Below are 19,026 nucleotides of genomic sequence, written 5' to 3' on the forward strand. Positions count from 1 at the left end.
TTGTCCAAACCATTTTTTTAACCCAGTTACGCTAACCGCTGTTGCCACCTTCTCCAGCAAAGAGTTCCAGAGCTTAACTATTCGTTGAGTAAAATATTTCCTCCTATTTGTTTTAAAAGTATTACCATGTAATTTCCTTGAGTGTCCCATAGTCTTTGTACTTTTGGAACGAGTAAAAAATTGATTTACTTCTACTCGTTCCATACCCTCAGGATTTTATAGAGATCAAACTGCCCTCCCAAAAGTGCTGGGAACACCTCCAAGAAATGTTGCAGAATGTTTTCAACTAATGTATCCGTATTCCAGAGTTTGGGAACTACAGGCCACTTAGACTGACCTCTGTGGTAACTAAATTATTGAAAACGCTTTAAAACGGAGAATAGTGAGGTTTCTGGAATCCAATGGATTGCAGGACCTGAGGCAGCATGGTTTTAGTAGAGGTAGGTCTTGTCACAGAAATCTGATATTAATTTCTTTGACTGGAAGACCAGAGGACTTGATCAAGGGAGAGCACTAGATGTGGTCTACTTAGAGTTTAGTAAAGCCTTTGACAGAGTTCTACATAGATGACATAAATAGAGTGCCCTAGATATGGGACTTAAAGTGACTGACTGGATTAGGAACTGGTTGAGTGGAAGGCAACAGAGGATAGTGGTAAATTGAGCTCACTCTGAGGAAAGGGATGTTACAAGTGATGTGCCACAAGGTTTAGTTCTTGACTCAGTTCTTTTTAACATTTTTGCACATGATATTGCAGAAGGGATGTCTGGTAAAGTTTGCCTCTTTACAGAGGATACCAAAGTCTGCAAGAGGGTGGACACCCCTGATGTTGTGGATAACATGAGAAAGACCTAACAAAGCTTGAAGAATGGTCCAGAATTTGGCAGCCAAGATTTAAAGCTGAAACCTCATTTAGAGTACTATGTACATTTCTGGAGACCACAGCTATATGAAACTATAAGGAGCAGTTAGTCCAGAGGGTGGCTACTAAAATGATTAGTGGTTTTCATCATAAAGTGTTTGGGGACAGATTTAAAATCTCTGTATACTTTGGAACAGAGGTGGGAGAAGGGAGATATGATACAGCCATTTAAATACCTCCATGGCTTAAATGCACAGGAGACAAGTGGGCATAGGATTACGGTGAAAGAGGACAGACTTAGGAGTAATTTAAGGAAATACTTCTTCGCAAAAAGGTTGGTGAATTTGTAGAATGGCCTCCCAGTGGAGGTGGTGGAGATGAAGACAGCATTTGAATTCAAGAAAGCTTGTGTCAAAACATACAGGATCTCAAAGGGAGAGGAAGATGGTATAGATGGGCAGACTGACTAAGCTGTATGATCTTTATCTGCTTCATTTTCTCTGTTTCTATGGGGGGGGGGGGGTTGAAGTAAGTGCATATTAGGTGCAAAATCATAGTGTACTTTTAATAAATTGGGGCATATTTATTTTTATTGGTGTAAATGGTAGCACCACACTATTCAAAAGAGTTAGTTGAACTGTGTAAAAACACAAATTAGAAAATAATGTTGTGTGTCCCTCTGTTACCTTCTTATCAGTCGAATAGCACATCATCTCCCCCATCCCATGCAGCTCCCTTTCCACATCACTATTGCAATATGATCAATGATTCACTTGAATGTTCAATGTCATCTTTTGCTCTGACTTGCTCATTTTGTTTTCACTTAAAGAATATAGTTCCTGAATTCAATCAAGATATGTATTTGGTTAGTCAAGGGTTTTTGTTGTTGTTATTGTTGTTTTTGTTTCATGTCCTTTATTTCTGCATCGCCAGAAAATTAAAATAAAAACAGACCAGAATGGCAGTCTTATAGTTCCATGACTTACCTTCTACTGCATAAAGAATAATTTGTTGAATAAAAATAGTACACACATATATAACATATTTATATTTAGGTAAAAATTTAACTTTATTTAATCCACACACTGAATAATCATCAAAAATGTCTATGTAAAATTAGTTCAGTAGTAGTATCAGTCCTTTAACAATTTATAATTTCTTTTGGTTTTCACTAAGGGGCCCTTTTACAAAGGCGTGCTGAAAAATGGCCTGCGGTAGTGTAGACGCGTTTTGGGCACGTGCAGAATCATTTTTCAGCGCACCTGTAAAAAATGCCTTTTTAAAATTTTTGCCAAATATGGACGTGTGGCAAAATGAAAATTGCCACACTTCCATTTTGGGTCTGAGACCTTACCACCAGCCATTAACCTAGTGGTAAAATCTCATGAGCTACACGCATCAAATGCCACTTGGCGTACATCCAGTATGCAAATCCGAAAATAAAAATTATTTTTCGGACGTGTGTATTGGACGCACACCAAAAATGAAATTACCAGAAAAGCCACTCGGTAGCCAGGCAGTAACTCCATTTTGGCGCATGTTGGGCGCGCGTAGACGCTTACATGGCTTAGTAAAAGGGCCCCTTAATTTTAATTATTTTTATTTGACTGAAATATGTTTATGTTTATGTGTATTAAAAAAAATTTGATATACTGCTTAAACTTCCTTAGAATACCTCTTTTATATTTCTAATACTCACAGTTCTCATGTGTTTCCTGTTAAGAAGAAGAAATCTTACAAGCTCTTTGGGTGATTCTGGAATGAGTGGTAAATATTTAAACTATTGCTCCTCCAAAATGTCGAAACTGAATTAGAGTTTAATCAGTTCCATGGAGAAACAGATTTCTTCCCTAGTCTGATAAGGTTCTGAGAATTGGGTCTACTGTTATCTAGAGAATTTAGCTGGGATATGCATGGTCACCACTCATACACAAGATATTAATGAGGAGTGATGAGCCCACAAAGGAATATATAGTTTGTTTGTTTTTAATTATATAATCACCCAGCTTATTGATAAGGTGAATTAGCATGCTTAAACTGATGCAACACAGAGTTTATTATTCTTCCAGTGCTTTTTGGACCAATTACGCACATAGAAACAAATCTATAAGCATCAGTCTTTTTTCCTTTTGAGTCAAACTTTTCTATAATACAACATGGTTATAAGAAATGTATAACTTGGTCGAGAATAACTAGAAATTGATGTATTAATATCAGGCAAGGCATTGTATATATTGTATATATTTTTATTAGCTGTATCAGAGTTTTATAGTACAGTATTAAAAGTCAGATTTCAGGATGTCATTTTAGGCATATGTGATCTGGATCTGTATCTATCCATTTAAACTTCACATTGCAGATATTTGCCAAATGAACAATATAATTTGCTCCGGATGATGCATAAGTTTGAAATACAATGATCAGATGCAAAGTCTGCAAGAATCAAATTGCATTTCTAACAGTACTGATCCTGGTATCACATCTTATTTATTTATTTATTTGTTACATTTGTATCCCACATTTTCCCACCTATTTGCAGGCTCAATGTGGCTTAAATAGTACCGTAAAGGTGTTCGCCAATTCCGGTATGAACAAATACCATAATATAAAATCAGTACACTAGCATGATGTTTTTCCTGAAAGTTTTAGTGGACTTTTGCCTTATGGGTGACAAACAATAACAAAAGCAACCGCAGACGGAATTTCAAAAGCCTATATATCAGAGCATTTTGATTAATCAATATGATGCAAAAATGACCTATAAATGTAATATAACCAACAAAATAAAATGAGACTATTTCTTTGACCAGTGTTTTCTGCTTTATTTGCATCGTTTAACTATGAAAGGAGCTAAAAAAAAAAGTGGTAAATGTAATCCACTCAGAACCTATCAATTAAGGAGACAAAGAGGGGCATAATCGAAAGTGGGTGCCCATCTCCATGGGCGCCCATCTCCGTGGGTGGCCATGCGAAGAGGCGGGACAAACCGTATTATCGAAAAAAGATGAGTGCCCATCTTTTTTTCGATAATACGGGTTCTGCGGGGCAAATGCTTAGGATTTGTTTGTTTTTGAGCTGGGCGCTATCGGTTTTCAGCGATAATGGAAACCGAAGGCGCCCAGCTAAAAAACAAACAAATCCAAGGCATTGGGTCGTAGGAGGGGCCAGGATTCGTAGTGCACTGGTCCACCTCACATGCCAGGACACCAACTGGGCACCCTAGGGGGCACTTTTACAAATTAAAAAAAAATTTTAAATAGCTCCCAGGTGCATAGCACCCTTCTCTTGTGTGCTGAGCCCCCCAAATCCCCCCCAAAACCCACTGCCCACAAGTCTACACCATTACCATAGCTCTAAGGGGTGCAGGGGGGCACCTACATGTGGGTACAGTGGGTTTTGGGGGGTTTTGGAGGGCTCAACATTAACCAGCACAAGTGGAACAGGTAGGGAGGGATGGGCCTGGGTCTGCCTGCCTGACGTTGACTGCACCTACTAACAACTGCTCCAAGGGACCTGCATATTGCTGTCAGAGAGCTGGGTATGACATTTGAGGCTCGCATACAGGCTGTCAAAAAAGTTTTTAAAGTTCTTTTTTTGTGGTGGGAGGAGGTTAGTGACCACTGGGGGAGTCAGGGGAGGTCATCCCCGATTCCCTCCAGTGGTCATCTGGCCAGTTGGGGCACTTTTATGGGACTTGGGTCGTAAAAAAAAAAAGGGTCCAGCAAAAGCGACCCAAATTCTTGCTTCTGCCGCCCTTTTTTTCGATTATTGACCAAACGAGCCCATCTCTCCCGCCCAATCCCGCCTTCACCACGCCTCCGACGCCCCCATCAACTTTGTTCCCGCGACGGAGTGCAGTTGAAGACGCCCAAAATCGGCTTTCGATTATACCGATTTGGGCGCCTTTGCGAGATGGGCGTCCATCTCCCTATTTGGGTCGAAATATGGGCGCTCATCACTTTCAAAAATAAGGCTGAAAGCCAACATGGATTTAGTGAAGAGAAATCTTGCCTCACCAATCTATTACATTTCTTTGAAGGGATGAACAAATGTGGATACAGGTGAGCAAGTCAATATTGTGTATCTGGATTTTCAAAAGGCATTTGACAAAGTACTCATGAAAGACTCCAGAGGTAATTGGAAAGTCATGGGATAGGAGGTAGTGTCCTACTGTGGATTAAAAACCGGTTAAAGGATAGAAAACAGAGATTAGGGTTAAGTGGTCAGTATTCTCAATGGAGAAGAGTAGATAGTAGGGTTCCCCAAAGTTCTATGTTTGGACCGCAGCTTTTTAACATATTTATAAATGATCTAGATATGGGAATAACTAGTGAGGTAATTAAATTTGTCGATGACACAACGTTATTCAAAGTTGTTAAATAGCAAGAGGATTGTGAAAAATTGCAAGATGACCATACGAGACTGGGAGACTAGGCATCCAAATGGCAGATGATGTTCAATGTTAGCAAGTGCAAAGTGATACATGTGGGAAAGAGGAACCTGAACTATAGCTATGTGATGCAAGGTTGTACATTAGGAGTCACTGACCAAGAAGAGGATCTAGGAGTCATGGTTGACAATACATAGAAACCCTCTGCTCAGTGTGCTGCGACGGCAAAGAAAGCAAATAGAATGTTTGGTATTATTAGGAAAGGAATGGAAAATAAAAATGAGGATGTTATAATGCCTTTGAATCGCTCCATGGTGTGACCACACCTTGAATACTGTGTGCAATTCTGGTCAATGCATCTCAAAAAAGAATTAGAGAAGGCACAGAGAAGGCCGATGAAAATGATAAAGGGGATGGGATGATGATAATGAAAGGCTGAAATGGTTATGGCTCTTCAGCTTGGAGAAAAGATGGCCGAGGAGAGATATGATATAAAATAATGCGTGGAGTGAAACGAGTAGACGTGAATCGCTTGTTTACTCTTTCCAAAAATACTAGGACTAGGGGGCACGCAATGAAACTACAAAGTAGTAAATTTTAAATGAATCAGAGAAAATATTTCATCACTCAACGTGTAATCAAATTCTGGAATTCGTTGCCAGAGAATATGGTAAAAGCAGTTAGCATAGCGTGGTTAAAAATATTTTTGGGTAGCTTCCTAAAAGAAAAGTGCATAAGCCATTATTAAAATGGACTTGGGAATATCCATTGCTTATTTCTAGGAAAAGCAGCATAAAATGTATTGTATTGTTTTGGGATCTTGCCAGGTACTTGTGACCTGGATTGGCCACTGTTGGAAACAGGATATGGGCTTGATGGACCTTCGGTCTGTCCCAGTATGGCAACACTTGTGTACTTATATATTTATTTAAAGGTGTTGAGGGAAATATAATACTAAGGTAATGTAATGTAAAATGGCTACCAAATTATATTTATCCTTTCCTTTGCACTGTATGAAAGGAGACCTTTGGATAAGGTATGGTATACGGTTTCTGACACTTTCTGCATCTGCTGGAAAAGAAATGTCTTTGTGGCATTTTCAAATTGCCGTCTTTCTGTGCTAGGTAGAACTTTTGGGGGGAAGTGATTTCTTAAACTCTGTTTTGCATTTATGTGGCACTAGAAGTTCCTTTTTGGTTTGGTTAATGTGACACAATGGGCAGCGTGTAATTGATTATATATCAGTTTGGCAGTAGCGGGAGCTCCAGAGAAAATAGGAAAGCCCTGAAAGAAAATGAGCTCATTGGAATGCTGGCAGATGTAATTCCTCAGAATCCTGAACTTACAGGAAGTGAGTTCACATTAGAGACAGAGAGGTAGTCTGGAAGAGGTATTAAGAAAGCAGCCGAGACACAAAACACAAGTAAACATAATTAAGTATCTGGGATCCAGTTAGGATTCTACTGATGAAAAGAAGAAAAACCCAGACTGTTTGCAGTTAGGTACAAGATCGCAGAAAGAGCTATGGAGAGGCACAGCTAAAAAGCCACAGGCTGGTTTCAGGAAGGGGGAGCACAGAGGTATGATATGCTGGTTTAGTTGTCATATCCTGAAATGAGGTAGTGTTCTGAATGCTGCTACAAGAAATGAAGGAGATGTCATGGTATTGGGCAGTGACAGAAAACTACTGTACTTATTCTGAACAGATCTGATTAGAAGCCAAAAGGAAGCATTCACCTGGAATTTTAAAGTGCCTGGCCAGATTAGAATATTGATAGAGGGCTGCACATGGGCTGGGATTATGTCATGTCCCCTACCTCAACGCAAGTGGCATCCTCGGGCTGCGCGGGGTCCCGTCGACATGCACACTTGACTGGCACTGCCTGAGACATGTGTGTGTAGTCCTCTCTGGGTTTGTTCAGAAAGCGGTGGTTGCAGGCTCCTTGATTGCTTTGCTTCCACCCACCTGGGTCTGCTCTTCCTCTGCCTGGCTTCCCTTACTTCTCTCCTATTGGTCTTCCGGTTCCTCTTTCCCCTGCTCTTGTCGTATTGCTGTTCCCCTTCTCCCTGCTGATGTCAGATGCCAGCACTTTATCAGCTGAACTATCCCTGGACTCCATGCTTCGGCTTCTACTTTGGTAGGTGTTTCTAACTCTGTAGTCTGCTTCTTATCTACTGGTCCTTCGTTGCTGACTTTGCCTATACCTAGATTACCCTTCTGCCTGCTACCTGCCTACTGACTTTTGCCTGCATCTGGATTACTCTCTTGCCTGCCACCTGCCTACTGACTTTCGCCTGTACCTGGATTACTCTCTTGCCTGCCACCTGCCTACTGACTTTCGCCTGCATCTGGATTATTCTCTTGCTTGCCGCCTGCCTACTGACTTTTGCCTGTATCTGGATTAATCTCTTGCCTGCTGCCTACCCACTGACTTTCGCCTGTACCTGGATTACTCTCTTGCCTGCCGACTGCCACTTATACCTGGATTACTCTCTTGACCTGCTGACTGCCTGGCCAATACATTCATCACCCCACTTCCAGCTCTGTCCCGTAAGTCCTGCTGGCCACCCGCACCTAGGGGCTCAACCTCTGGGGAACAGTGGTCAGCGCAGGTGAAACCCGAGGTTGTCCAGCTGCCAAGCAGAACCTGGCCCGAGTACTGGGCTCAGCAGCGCTCTACTTGGTACAAGAACTCACAAGTCTGACAGATTATTACTGACCAGAGGGCTAGGGGAAAATATCCTCCTAATTAAAATAAGATCCAGGTTAATATTGATGCTATGTAAAAGGGCAAGGCATCTAGAAGTTAAGCGTACAAGTTAATTGGAAGTTTGAAGTTGACTGTGAGTATGGTGTTTAAAGACCATAGGGGATGCTTATGTTCGTAATTGCACTTTGGATTAAGTTTTGCAAAATGATTATATGCTAGATGTACTAATTGCTAATTTGAAGCCCATAGTGAAGCAACCCGGTAAAAGTTTTAAATAAAGCGTGTAAACAGTGCACAAATGTCCTTCCTCATATAGCTGAGTTTCTAACCAGATGCTAGGCTACAGGGAGCATCACGTGACAGTTAACTATGGCAGCATGCCTAAGGTGAGCAAGAAAATCTCATCCAAAGATAAGTTTTGCTAGCATGGAATGTGTTTTAACATGCTTCTCTTGTGAGAAAAGTCACATTGTATAAATCATTTCATCAGATTACATGTGTATTTATTATCTGATTTTAATTAACTGTCCAAGACCATTAGGAAGAGTTCATATATTAGGAAAAAAAACATAAAAAGACCGATTGGTCTATCAAATCTGCCTAGTTATTTCTGTCCATTCTGCCATGGATATATTCCAGCTGTGAGCTGCAGAGTGTGACTACCTGTAGGATCTCTCTTCTTAGCCATGGCAGATTTTGTTGTCTTTCTCCATTTCATTTTATTTAGTTCCAGTGGTAGCTCAAGATGAGTTACATTCAGGTACAATAAGTATATTCCTGTCCCCAGAGGACTTACAAATATAATGGGCCCTTTTACTAAGGTGTGCTAATACATTTAGCATGCTCTAACGATTAGTGTGTGTTAAATAAGATGCCCATAGGAATATAATGGATGTCTTATCATTTAGTGCACGCTAAAACCATTCGCACACCTTAGTATGAGGATACCTAAGTTTGTACCTAAAGCAACGGAGGGCTAAGTGGTTTGCCCAAGGTCAGAGGGAGTGTAAATGGGTTCTGAACCCTGATCTCTCCGGTTCACAGCGTGCTGCTCTAACCCCTAGTCTGCTATTCCAATTTATTTCACCCTCCTAAGTAGTTGGTTAGGTTAAATACCTTTATTGGCTCAATTCACTCTAGCAGTAGTGATTATTGGCAAGGGTGCAGCCCTCCATTTCTCTGTTTATCCATCCATACACATTGCTTCAGCAGGCACAGCAGTGTTCACAAAGTGGCAAAACATCTAGCGCCAGCGGGTTATAAACCCCCATGCAGCAGGAGATAATTATTGGGCTCCAGACTCATTAGGATTCTGGCCTGCAAGCACCTGATGCACAAACTCCACAGCCAGACTGGACTGCTTGAATTCAACATCTTTATCTTTTTGGTTAGAAGCCTTATTGTCTACAGCAGGACTTATGTTGAAACAAAACTGCTTCAAGTTCTTTGCACTCTTCTGCTGTTTAAGGGTTTCCAGTCTCTCAATGACTTTGCTCAGAGTAGTGCTGCAGTGACCGAAACCCTTATCAGAGTGCAAGGAACCTGAAACAGTGCATTATGGGTCCAGGTGTCAGTGAGACTCAAAATCTCTCTGGGCAGAAGACTACAGTGGAGCACTATCAGGTGAGAGGGTAAGGGAGATTGAGAGGAGATGTAAGGTAAGGGTTGAGAGAGGGGAAACATGGAAAAGAAAAAAGGGGAAGGGAGGGGACCGACACCCCCTGCCACATTTAATTCCAGTATTCATACCACCCTATATATTCAGAACTCCTTGCTTCTCACAACTTCACCCATCCATTCACACCTTATAAATTAGGTGTGTCACCCAGTCAGTCACATATTTATTAGGGTTTATTTACCACCTTTTTGAAGGAATTCACTCAAGGCGGTGTACAGCACAAATAAGTCAAATATAAGCGATAGACAATATATCTGTCCATTCATGGGCAATCCACATTTACTCACTACACAGACAATACACATTTACTCAGACAAACGTACCGCAGCTTGCAGTTTTCTACTTTTTAAAATTTGCACAGAGCACCTCTCCCTTCATTTCCAACTACAACATCCCAAATATTCCAAACAGCTTTTGCCTAAACATCCAGCCTCTAAGGCCCCCCTGGGCCTTTCCAGATGGTTCCCCACAACCCACAAACTGCTGCAACGACCCAGTTGACATGAAGACTGTATAGCCTGGCTATTTGACTGCTTGTGTTTCCACTGTGACTTATTTTTTGATTTCATAAATCTTTTATTGTTTTATCACTGAAACATAGCACAACACAACTGCAAGATAAACCAAAATAGATTTGTGCATGTTCAGAAAAATCCATGATAACAAAGCACTCGTATTAATCATACTTTGCAGAGATATTATCTTGAAATCGAACTATCCACAAAAGCAATTATGCAGATGACTACTTTTCTCTGGTATGTGTGTCAGCTGTGTATTTATACACAACACAAATGGTGCTCTACCTCTTACTCACATCCAAACTTGTATTAGCCTTCCAGTTAGTAAGGCTAATATTTTACTGCCACACAGTGTGAGAAATCCAATAACTTAGGATCATTAGCTGATAGTTCTGAAATCAACACTAAGGATTTCCAAGTTATAATTTTATATGGCAATGCTCATATATTTAAAGAATCAGTAACCAAAAGAATTCTGAGTTATCATGAGCGTATAAGAAAATAAACCTATTTTGGATTCACGTGACCAAAATCTGTCATTACCATTCGGCAACTATAATGGGGTCACAGAAAATAGCAACAGCTTAACAGAAGTAGATTATAAAAGCCTCAGTGAATTATACTTAATCCTTAACTATAATTTAGTATCTAATACAACATTCTAATCTTTCTCCAACACCTTTAAAGCAATACATGCCCATGCTCTTTTAACATTCTGTCAAAATTGGAAGCCTGCTTCAAGGAAGACATTGATTTGGCATATGGTTGTACTAAATCCAACTCATTGAACAAAAACCCCAGCTCTGTGCCACTAGTCAAAATACAATACCTGTGCATACAATCAATCAAATTGTCTGTAATTTATTTCCTACTAGTTATTGACTGATTGTCCAAATACCTTTCTCTTGCTATCCCAGACAGTTTATAAGTAATTTATGACAGTTTATAAGTAATTTTTGTAATTTAAATTTAGTGCTATAGCAAGTAGTTGTCTTTTTTGAAGACTGCCAAGAAATAAGTAACCTTAGATTAAAATTTTTTAACGCTTTTAATGCTACTTCACTTACTAAATGGTTCTCTCCCGCATCAAACAGGCACATGTCAGGAATTACGATGACCATTCTGTAACAGGGCATCCCCCTTTATGTGCCCCACTGCTTCATGGGAGTTCTGTAACTGCATCAGGTCACCCCAGTTTTGTTATAGAATACCAGTGTAAACCTGCATTGGTGCCCCTCCCATGACCAGGCTCCCTTTGGAGTTGTGCACTGTGGGATTTAGTTGCCTGGTGTTATAGAATAGCACATGGGCAGATATGCATGCAAATCCAAATTAAGGCCAATTAATTGATAGTTAATGGCTCATTAACCAATTTAGGAGGTCTTTTACTAAGCTGAAGTAGCGTTTTTAGCTCGTGGTAGAAGTCAGCTGGCTGTAAATGCCGAGACGCCCACAGGAATATAATGGTTGTCTCAGCGTTTACCGTAAATTGATTTCTACCACAAGCTAAAAACGCTACCATGGCTTAGTAAAAGACCCCCTTAGTTGCATGTATCTTGGATTCGTGATGAAATTTTGGTGCCATGTATAGAATCCTGGTGTCAACATATATTTTCTGTATCAATCTAAAGTGAGAACAGGACTACCACAAGATACAATCAATTAGTCACAGAGCTTTGGTTTTGAAATGAAAAATTCTATTTTTCTCCCTCGCCTACAGTAGCAATGTGCCTACTGGTCACTCTGTATGCATACCACTGACACAGGCACCTGAACACACTGAGGCTTTACACTAGAGCTGTATCAGCTTTGGTGGCTGCTATTTTCCTACTACTACAATTCTACTATTGCTGTCAGGCAGAGGAGCCCCCATCCTCTTTCAACTTCTTTATCTGATTTCTTTGTTTTTTTCCTCCTGGAGAATTCATGCTTAACTTTGATTGGGAAGTGGGCCGTGGTGTGCTGGAGCCGGCTCGCACCGGCTCGCAAGAGCTGGTTGTTACATTTTGTACCGACTTGCGAGCCGGTTGTTTCCCACTGCGAGCCGGCTCTCCTCCCTCCCGCCCGCCCGATCCGGTCCCTCACCTGACTCTTCTAATTCTTCGGCGGGGCAGGCAGTCTTGCCTGCCCCCTACCAGCGCTGACTCTCCCCTGCCGGTTTGCGCTTTAAAAATGGCTGACGAGACTTCCAGAGGCGGCCTCGCGAGACTTCTACTGAAGTCTCGGCGGCCATTTTGAAGCACGAACCGGCAGGGGAGAGTCAGCGCTGGTAGCGCCGAAGAATTAGAAGAGTCAGGTCGGTGAGGGGCGGATCCGGAGGGAGGGAGGGAGGGAGGAGAAGTCGCCGGTGAGCAACACGGGAGGGGTGGCAGGGGAGAGAAGGGAGTCCCTGGGCATGGGTGGATGGAGGGCAGGGGAGAGGAGGGTCACTGGTGGGCATGGGTGGATGAAGGGCAGGGGAGAGGAGGGTCACTGCTGGGCATGGGTGGATGGAGGACAGGGGAAAGAAGGGTCACTGCTGGGCATGGGTGGATGGAGGGCAGGGGAGAGGAGGGTCACTGCTGGGCATGGGTGGATGAAGGACAGGGGAAAGAAGGGTCACTGCTGGGCATGGGTGGATGGAGGGCAGGGGACATTGGAGTCACTGCTGAACATGGGTGGATGGAGGGCAGGGGAGATTAGGGTCACTGGTGGGCATGGGTGGATGGAGGGCAGGGGAGATTAAGGTCACTGCTAGGCATGGGTGGATGGAGGGCAGGGGAGATTAGGGTCACTGCTGGGCATGGGTGGATGGAGAGCAGGGGAGAGGAGGGTCACTGCTGGGCATGGGTGGATGGAGGACAGGGGAAAGAAGGGTCACTGCTGGGCATGGGTGGATGGAGGGCAGGGGACATTAGGGTCACTGCTGGACATGGGTGGATGGAGGGCAGGGGAGATTAGGGTCACTGCTGGGCATGGGTGGATGGAGGGCAGGGGAGAGGAGGGTCACTGCTGGGCATGGGTGGATGGAGGACAGGGGAAAGAAGAGTCACTACTGGGCATGGGTGGATGGAGGGCAGGGGAAAGAAGGGTCACTGCTGGGCATGGGTGCATGCAGGGCAGGGGAGCAGAGGGGAGAGAGAAGAAATGCTGGACATGGATGGAGGGGAGAGAAGAGTGAGGAAGGAGATGAGATGAGGGAAAAGGAAGAGAGGAGAAAAACTGCACATGGATGAAGAAAATAGGCAGAAGCTAAGGACCCGAAATGAAGAAGAAAGGAGAAATGGAAAGAAATAAATGGAAAGGAAGCCCTGGAAACGGAGTTAAGAGGACAGATAGCAGCAGAATCGGATACTGGACCAGCATGATCAGAAAAACAGTCACCAGACAACAAAGGTAGAAAAAAATCATTTTATTTTCATTATAGTGTTTGGAGTATGTTCACTTTGAGAATCAGGTGCTCAACATTAAAAGTTTATATTTATTTACTTATTTATGGCATTTTATCCCACATTAAACATGAATTAGATTGGAACCTGGGATCATTTAATTTTTTTTCCTGGATAATGCATTGCCGCCACCCCCCCCCCCCCCCAGGCTCTCTCCCCGGCTATAGTCAGCTCTGCAATTTGGGGGGGCACAGAGGGGGGCGGGGGCGCAGAGGGGGACGGGGGGGTGCAGAGCGGGACCGGGGAGAGAGCCTGTTGTTAAACATTTACCAGCACACCACTGGAAGTGGGGGTGCCATCTAGTACAGCTGTTAATCTAGCCATACTTTTCCTTCCCTCTGTCACCACCTGCATTTTGTTTCCTTCTTGAAAAGTGTAAGCAGGGCCAGCCCAAAGCAAGATACCGCCTGAGGTGAAGCTAACATGCCGCCGCCCCCCTCCGGAACGAGATGCCCCCCCGAACATTTTACCTCGTTTCAAACCTGGCAGCAATTCCCATAAACTGTCCTGCCATTGTCGGCACCCACCTCTTCCATTTACAGCGGTTGCCTGAGCCTCTGATGAAACAGGAAGTTATTTCAGAGAGGCGGCTGCAGTAAAGGGAAGAGGCAGGTGCCAGCAGTGACAGGGAAGCGTATGGGAATCGATGCTGCTGCTGGGTTTGGAACGCCACCATGACGAGGTAAAATGCCATGAAGCCGCCCCTGAGATGCCGCTCCTGAAGAATGCCACCTGAGGCCCCTGGCTCAGGTGGCCTAATGGTCGGGCCACCCTTGAGTGTAAGACAACATACACTAATGGTTAATATACTATAGGGCTCATTTTCAAAGTGGTTAGACTTAGAAAGTTCCATAGGTTACTATCGGGCTCATTTTTGAAACAGAAGGACGTCCATCTTTCGACATAAATCGGAAGATGGACGTCCTTCTCCCAGGGATGTCCAAATCGGTATAATCGAAATCCGATTTAGGACATCTTCAACTGCACTCCATCACAAGGACAGCCAAAGTTCAAGGGGACGTGTTGGAGGTGTAGCGAAGGCGGGACTTGGGCGTGCCTAACATTTGGACATCTTTGACCCATAATCGAAAAAAACAAGGATGTCCCTGACGAACACTTGGACATTTTCACTCGGATCTGTTTTTCTTATGACAGGCACAAAAAGGTGCCCGAAATCACCAGATGACCACCAGAGAGAATCGGGGATGACCTTCCGTTTCTCCCCCAGTGGTCACTAACCCCCTCCTACCCTCAAAAAAACATCTTTCAAAATATGATGTGCCAGCCTGTATGCCAGCCTCAGATGTCATACTCGGGTCCATGACAGCGTATGCAGGTCCCTAGAGCAGTTTTGTTGGTACTGCAGTGCACTTCAGACAGGTGGATCAGGTCCATACCCCCCCCCCCCCCACACCTGTTACATTTGTGGAGGGAACAGTGAGCTCTCCAAAATCCACCACAAACCCACTGTACCCATATATAGGTGTTCCCCTTCACCCGTAAAGGCTATGGTAGTGGCGTACAGTTGTGGGTAGTGGGTTTTGGGGGGCTCAGCACACATGGTAAGGGAGCTACGTTCCTGGGAGCAATTTATGAAGTCCACTGCAGTGCCCCTAGGGTGCCCGGTTGGTGTCCTGGCATGTCAGGTGGACCAGTGTACTACAAATGCTGGCTCCTCCCATGACCAAATGGCTTGCATTTGGCCATTTTTGGCATGGACATCTTTGGTTTCGAAAATTGCCGAAAGTCGGAAATGTCCATGTCTAGAGACGACCAACGTCTCTGACAGTATTTTCGAAATGAAAGATGGACGTGCATTATGTTTAGAAAATACGGTTTTCCCCGCCCCTGGATTTCACTGCTTTGCAAGGACGTCCAAATCTCAACTTGGATGTCCCTTTCAAAAATGCCCCTCCACAGGGCTCATTTTCGAAAGAGAAAAACATCTAAAAAGTGGCATAAAGCAGCATTTGGATGTTTTTCTCACAAAAACGTCCAAATCGTTCAAAATCTATTCTTCAGATATTTTTCTATGCTGTTCGTCTGTAGTGCATCCAAATTTCAAGGGGGTGTATCTTGGGTGAGCTAAGGGCGGGATTTGGGCATTCCTAAGAACGTTTTTCAGTCATAATGCATATTTTCAGCCAAATAGCATATTTTACAATTTGTCCGAATATGAATAATGAAAAATATTATTCAGCTGAATATGAATACCGAATATGAATAATGGGCATTGAGCCTTAACATAATAAATAATGGAAGAAGCAACGTGAAATCAAAGATCAAGTGTTCATTTCAGTAGGATTTAGCACACTAGAGCCCCGGATTATTCATTTTTGAATTTAAATCACTATTCGACTGAATATGAATAATGTATTTGAGGCACTATTTGGGAACAAACTGAATCAAATACGAATATTTGGTACATCCCTACTTGTTACACACAAAGACAGGGTCTCGCAGTGAAAGCCTGTGCATTGAAGTCATACTGACTGCACTTCTGCCACAAAACACAATCAATCCACTCAGAGTTCTATGTTCGAAATGAAAAATTCTACTTTCCCTCACTATATCTGTCTCCACTCCTAGTGCCAGCCAGAGCCTCTTTATATATCATTTGAATCTCAAAACAAAAGTGTAGACATAGATTGACAGGTACAGCTCCAAATCATGCATTCCCTTAGAAACAAAACCCCTTCACAGAACAAGACTGGTAGATTTGTGTTCAAATAGCAAAACAAAGCAGAGATAGTTCAGAGAAGAAGAAAACCACAAGTTCAGCCACAGATGAGTTTGTTGTGAAATGACCCGACTCGGCCAAGTTTTGACACACACATACCTTCGTAAGGGGTCCAAAGCAGTTCTTCATAAACACATAAAAGCACTAATACAAGTGTTTCCAATACTGGAGAGACTCTGGCAAGCATGACCAAACTCCTCTCTTTTATTAAGGTGCGCTAGCATTTTTAGCTTGTGCTAGAAGCCATCGACGTCTCAGTATTTAGCGCCAACTGATTTCAGCACAAACTAAAAACACTAGCGCACCTTAGTAAAAGACCCTTAGAAACAAAGCCCATCACAATCAGAGGATTGGCAAATTTAAACTATAGAAGTAGAGGCTGGCCAACAGATGCTCCAACACAGGAAATGGTGCTAAAAAGATACTTTATTCGCTGCTTGGGCAGAGGACCCGACACGGCCCGTGTTTCAGTGCAATCAAACGCCTGCCTCAGGAGTCACATTAATATTCGAACAAGTCCTGAACTAATGAAAATGCCCAAAAACCTCTGTTCAATCAAGTCCTGAACTCATGAAATAACCCAAAAGCCTTGGTTTGGGAAAAAATCCAGACACACATCATTACCCGAAGGCAGCAGCTTAAATGTGTCTGGATTTTCTTCCGAACAGAGGTTTTCGGGATATTTCATTAGCGAATAAAGCATCTTTTTAGCACCATTTCCTGTGGTTGAGCATTTGCTGGCCAGCCTCTACTTCTGTTTGTTTGTACTGCCTACATGGAGGTGTTTCCTGTTTGCTGTGCCAAATTCAAACTTTGACATTCTCTTCTCTTCCCAACCCTCCTTTTGCGTGTTTTAGAGATAAAATAACAGAGAAAGCCATATCACCACAGCAACAGCATAAACCCAGCGCTGTGGGTAACCAATAGGGATGCAGAAACAATCAAAGTGCCCTCCTTCTGGTTTCAGATGACTGTGCTTCTATGTTAATGTGCTTTATAGATATTGTTGTGTGTGCTCCTACCTAATAGTGTGTACTCTTCACAAATAGTGTGCACTATTAATGACAGACAAAATGCAATGAAATTTTGGGTGTTTTACTATCATTTCTATTAGAAAATAATATGAGACAGCATAGGAAACGTTGTTGATATATTCTATGTTGTTTCAAACATAGGAACTAAAAGGATATATAGTAGAGAAAGGTAAGGCTGAGATATTATGGGCCCTTGTTTTACAAGCTCTGTTCACTTTTGATACATGCATAAACCCTCACTTAACTGTTTATCTTGCATAAATGGCTAAGTCCCCATTTTACACAGCCAGGTTATGCATGTAACAAACCCAAGTGTGTGCAAATGGCAAGGGGGGTATATTCTTGGCATGTTTTGGGTGAGATAAGGGCGTGGCAGGTTAATAGACATTTATTCCCTATATCAGAAGGGGACTAAAAGATTGACATTAGGAATTACACCTGTTACCAAGCAATTTTAGAAGTTGGTAAATAGCACTCCACTGGAGGGATTTGGGGGGGGGGGGTTGTTACACCCTTAATCCCCCCAGTGGTTTTTGTCCTTCTCCCTCATGCCAAACTGGCAGCGGAAAATGGCCACTCTGACTGCAACAGTATAATAACTGGTTATATTTCTAAGGTCAAAAAGATAACCAGTTATGTGCCGACACATTGTACAACACTAACGCTGGCTTAAACATGTCAATATTATATACATTTATTTTTCCAAAATGGCTGTTTATGCTGCATATACTGGGTGCATAAATATCCATTTCTCCTGTATTTTGGAACAGGCTCTATTTTGGCAGATTCTGTTCTAAAATACTGGTGAAACTTGATATGTACTGAACTGCACATCTCAATTCCTGCTTATACATACGACCTGTCTAAAATGAGGCTTTTTGTTTATGTAAACCCACACTACTGAAAAGGATCTGTGCCCCTCACTTAATAAACAGTAAGTCTGCTGAATTCATTTACAAGCTGGAGTCTGTGATTGAACTAGATTCTGATTCTTCTGCTTCCCAGGGAAATGTTCTACAAGTTAAGCTGAGACCTGGAGACTTCCAGTATCTAGTTTATGTTTTGTTTTGTTTTTAGATCCTTTGCAGCTATTAGAATAGCAGTAATGTTCTTTCAAATAATTGTTTAATAATGAAGAATGTCTTTGTTAGGATTTTCAATTCTACGTGGCAATTCAGAAAACCCAGCTCAATTTGTCTGTCTGCTATGAGCACTGATATGTAGAAGCAAACAGAAACATACAATATGAAGGCAAATAAGGACCATATGCTCCATCTAGCAAAGGAAAAGACAATGTGATACCTACTTGTCCAAGAGTGCACTCCATGCCCCCAAGAAAGTCTGCATCTTTTAGGCCATTGTGATTACTGCTGATGTCATGGACTTCAAACCTTAGGCGTTGAACCTCTTCAAAGTAAAAGTCCACTGTAAATATTTTAGAGAAGATTGGGTTTATGCAGGTTCGAATCACTTCCGTTCTGTCAACCTGATGGAGAGAAACAACAGCTACATCAATCTTTGCCACTTCAGCTGTGGGCTAAATTTCAAAACAACACAATGGCAAACATTCATTTTAGAATTTCAATGAACTTTGATGACATTAGTGGTGGGAAATAGTGATATATCTTGTATGTACGGATATGAGGAGGGCAGTTTACAAACCCA

General features: G+C 42.5%; 1 protein-coding gene across 1 annotated transcript in view; it reads right to left on the reverse strand.

Moving 5' to 3' along the window:
- Positions 1-19,026, reverse strand: part of CPNE4 (copine 4) — a 932,436-nt gene that overhangs the window by 471,242 nt on the left and 442,168 nt on the right. Inside the window, exon 4 of the mRNA XM_030206477.1 lies at positions 18,668-18,847. Coding sequence (XP_030062337.1) covers positions 18,668-18,847 — 180 coding nt within the window. The remainder of the gene's footprint in view (positions 1-18,667; positions 18,848-19,026) is intronic.

The sequence above is a fragment of the Microcaecilia unicolor genome, chromosome 1 (genome assembly GCF_901765095.1).
Source record: "Microcaecilia unicolor chromosome 1, aMicUni1.1, whole genome shotgun sequence".
Classification (NCBI taxonomy): domain Eukaryota; kingdom Metazoa; phylum Chordata; class Amphibia; order Gymnophiona; family Siphonopidae; genus Microcaecilia; species Microcaecilia unicolor.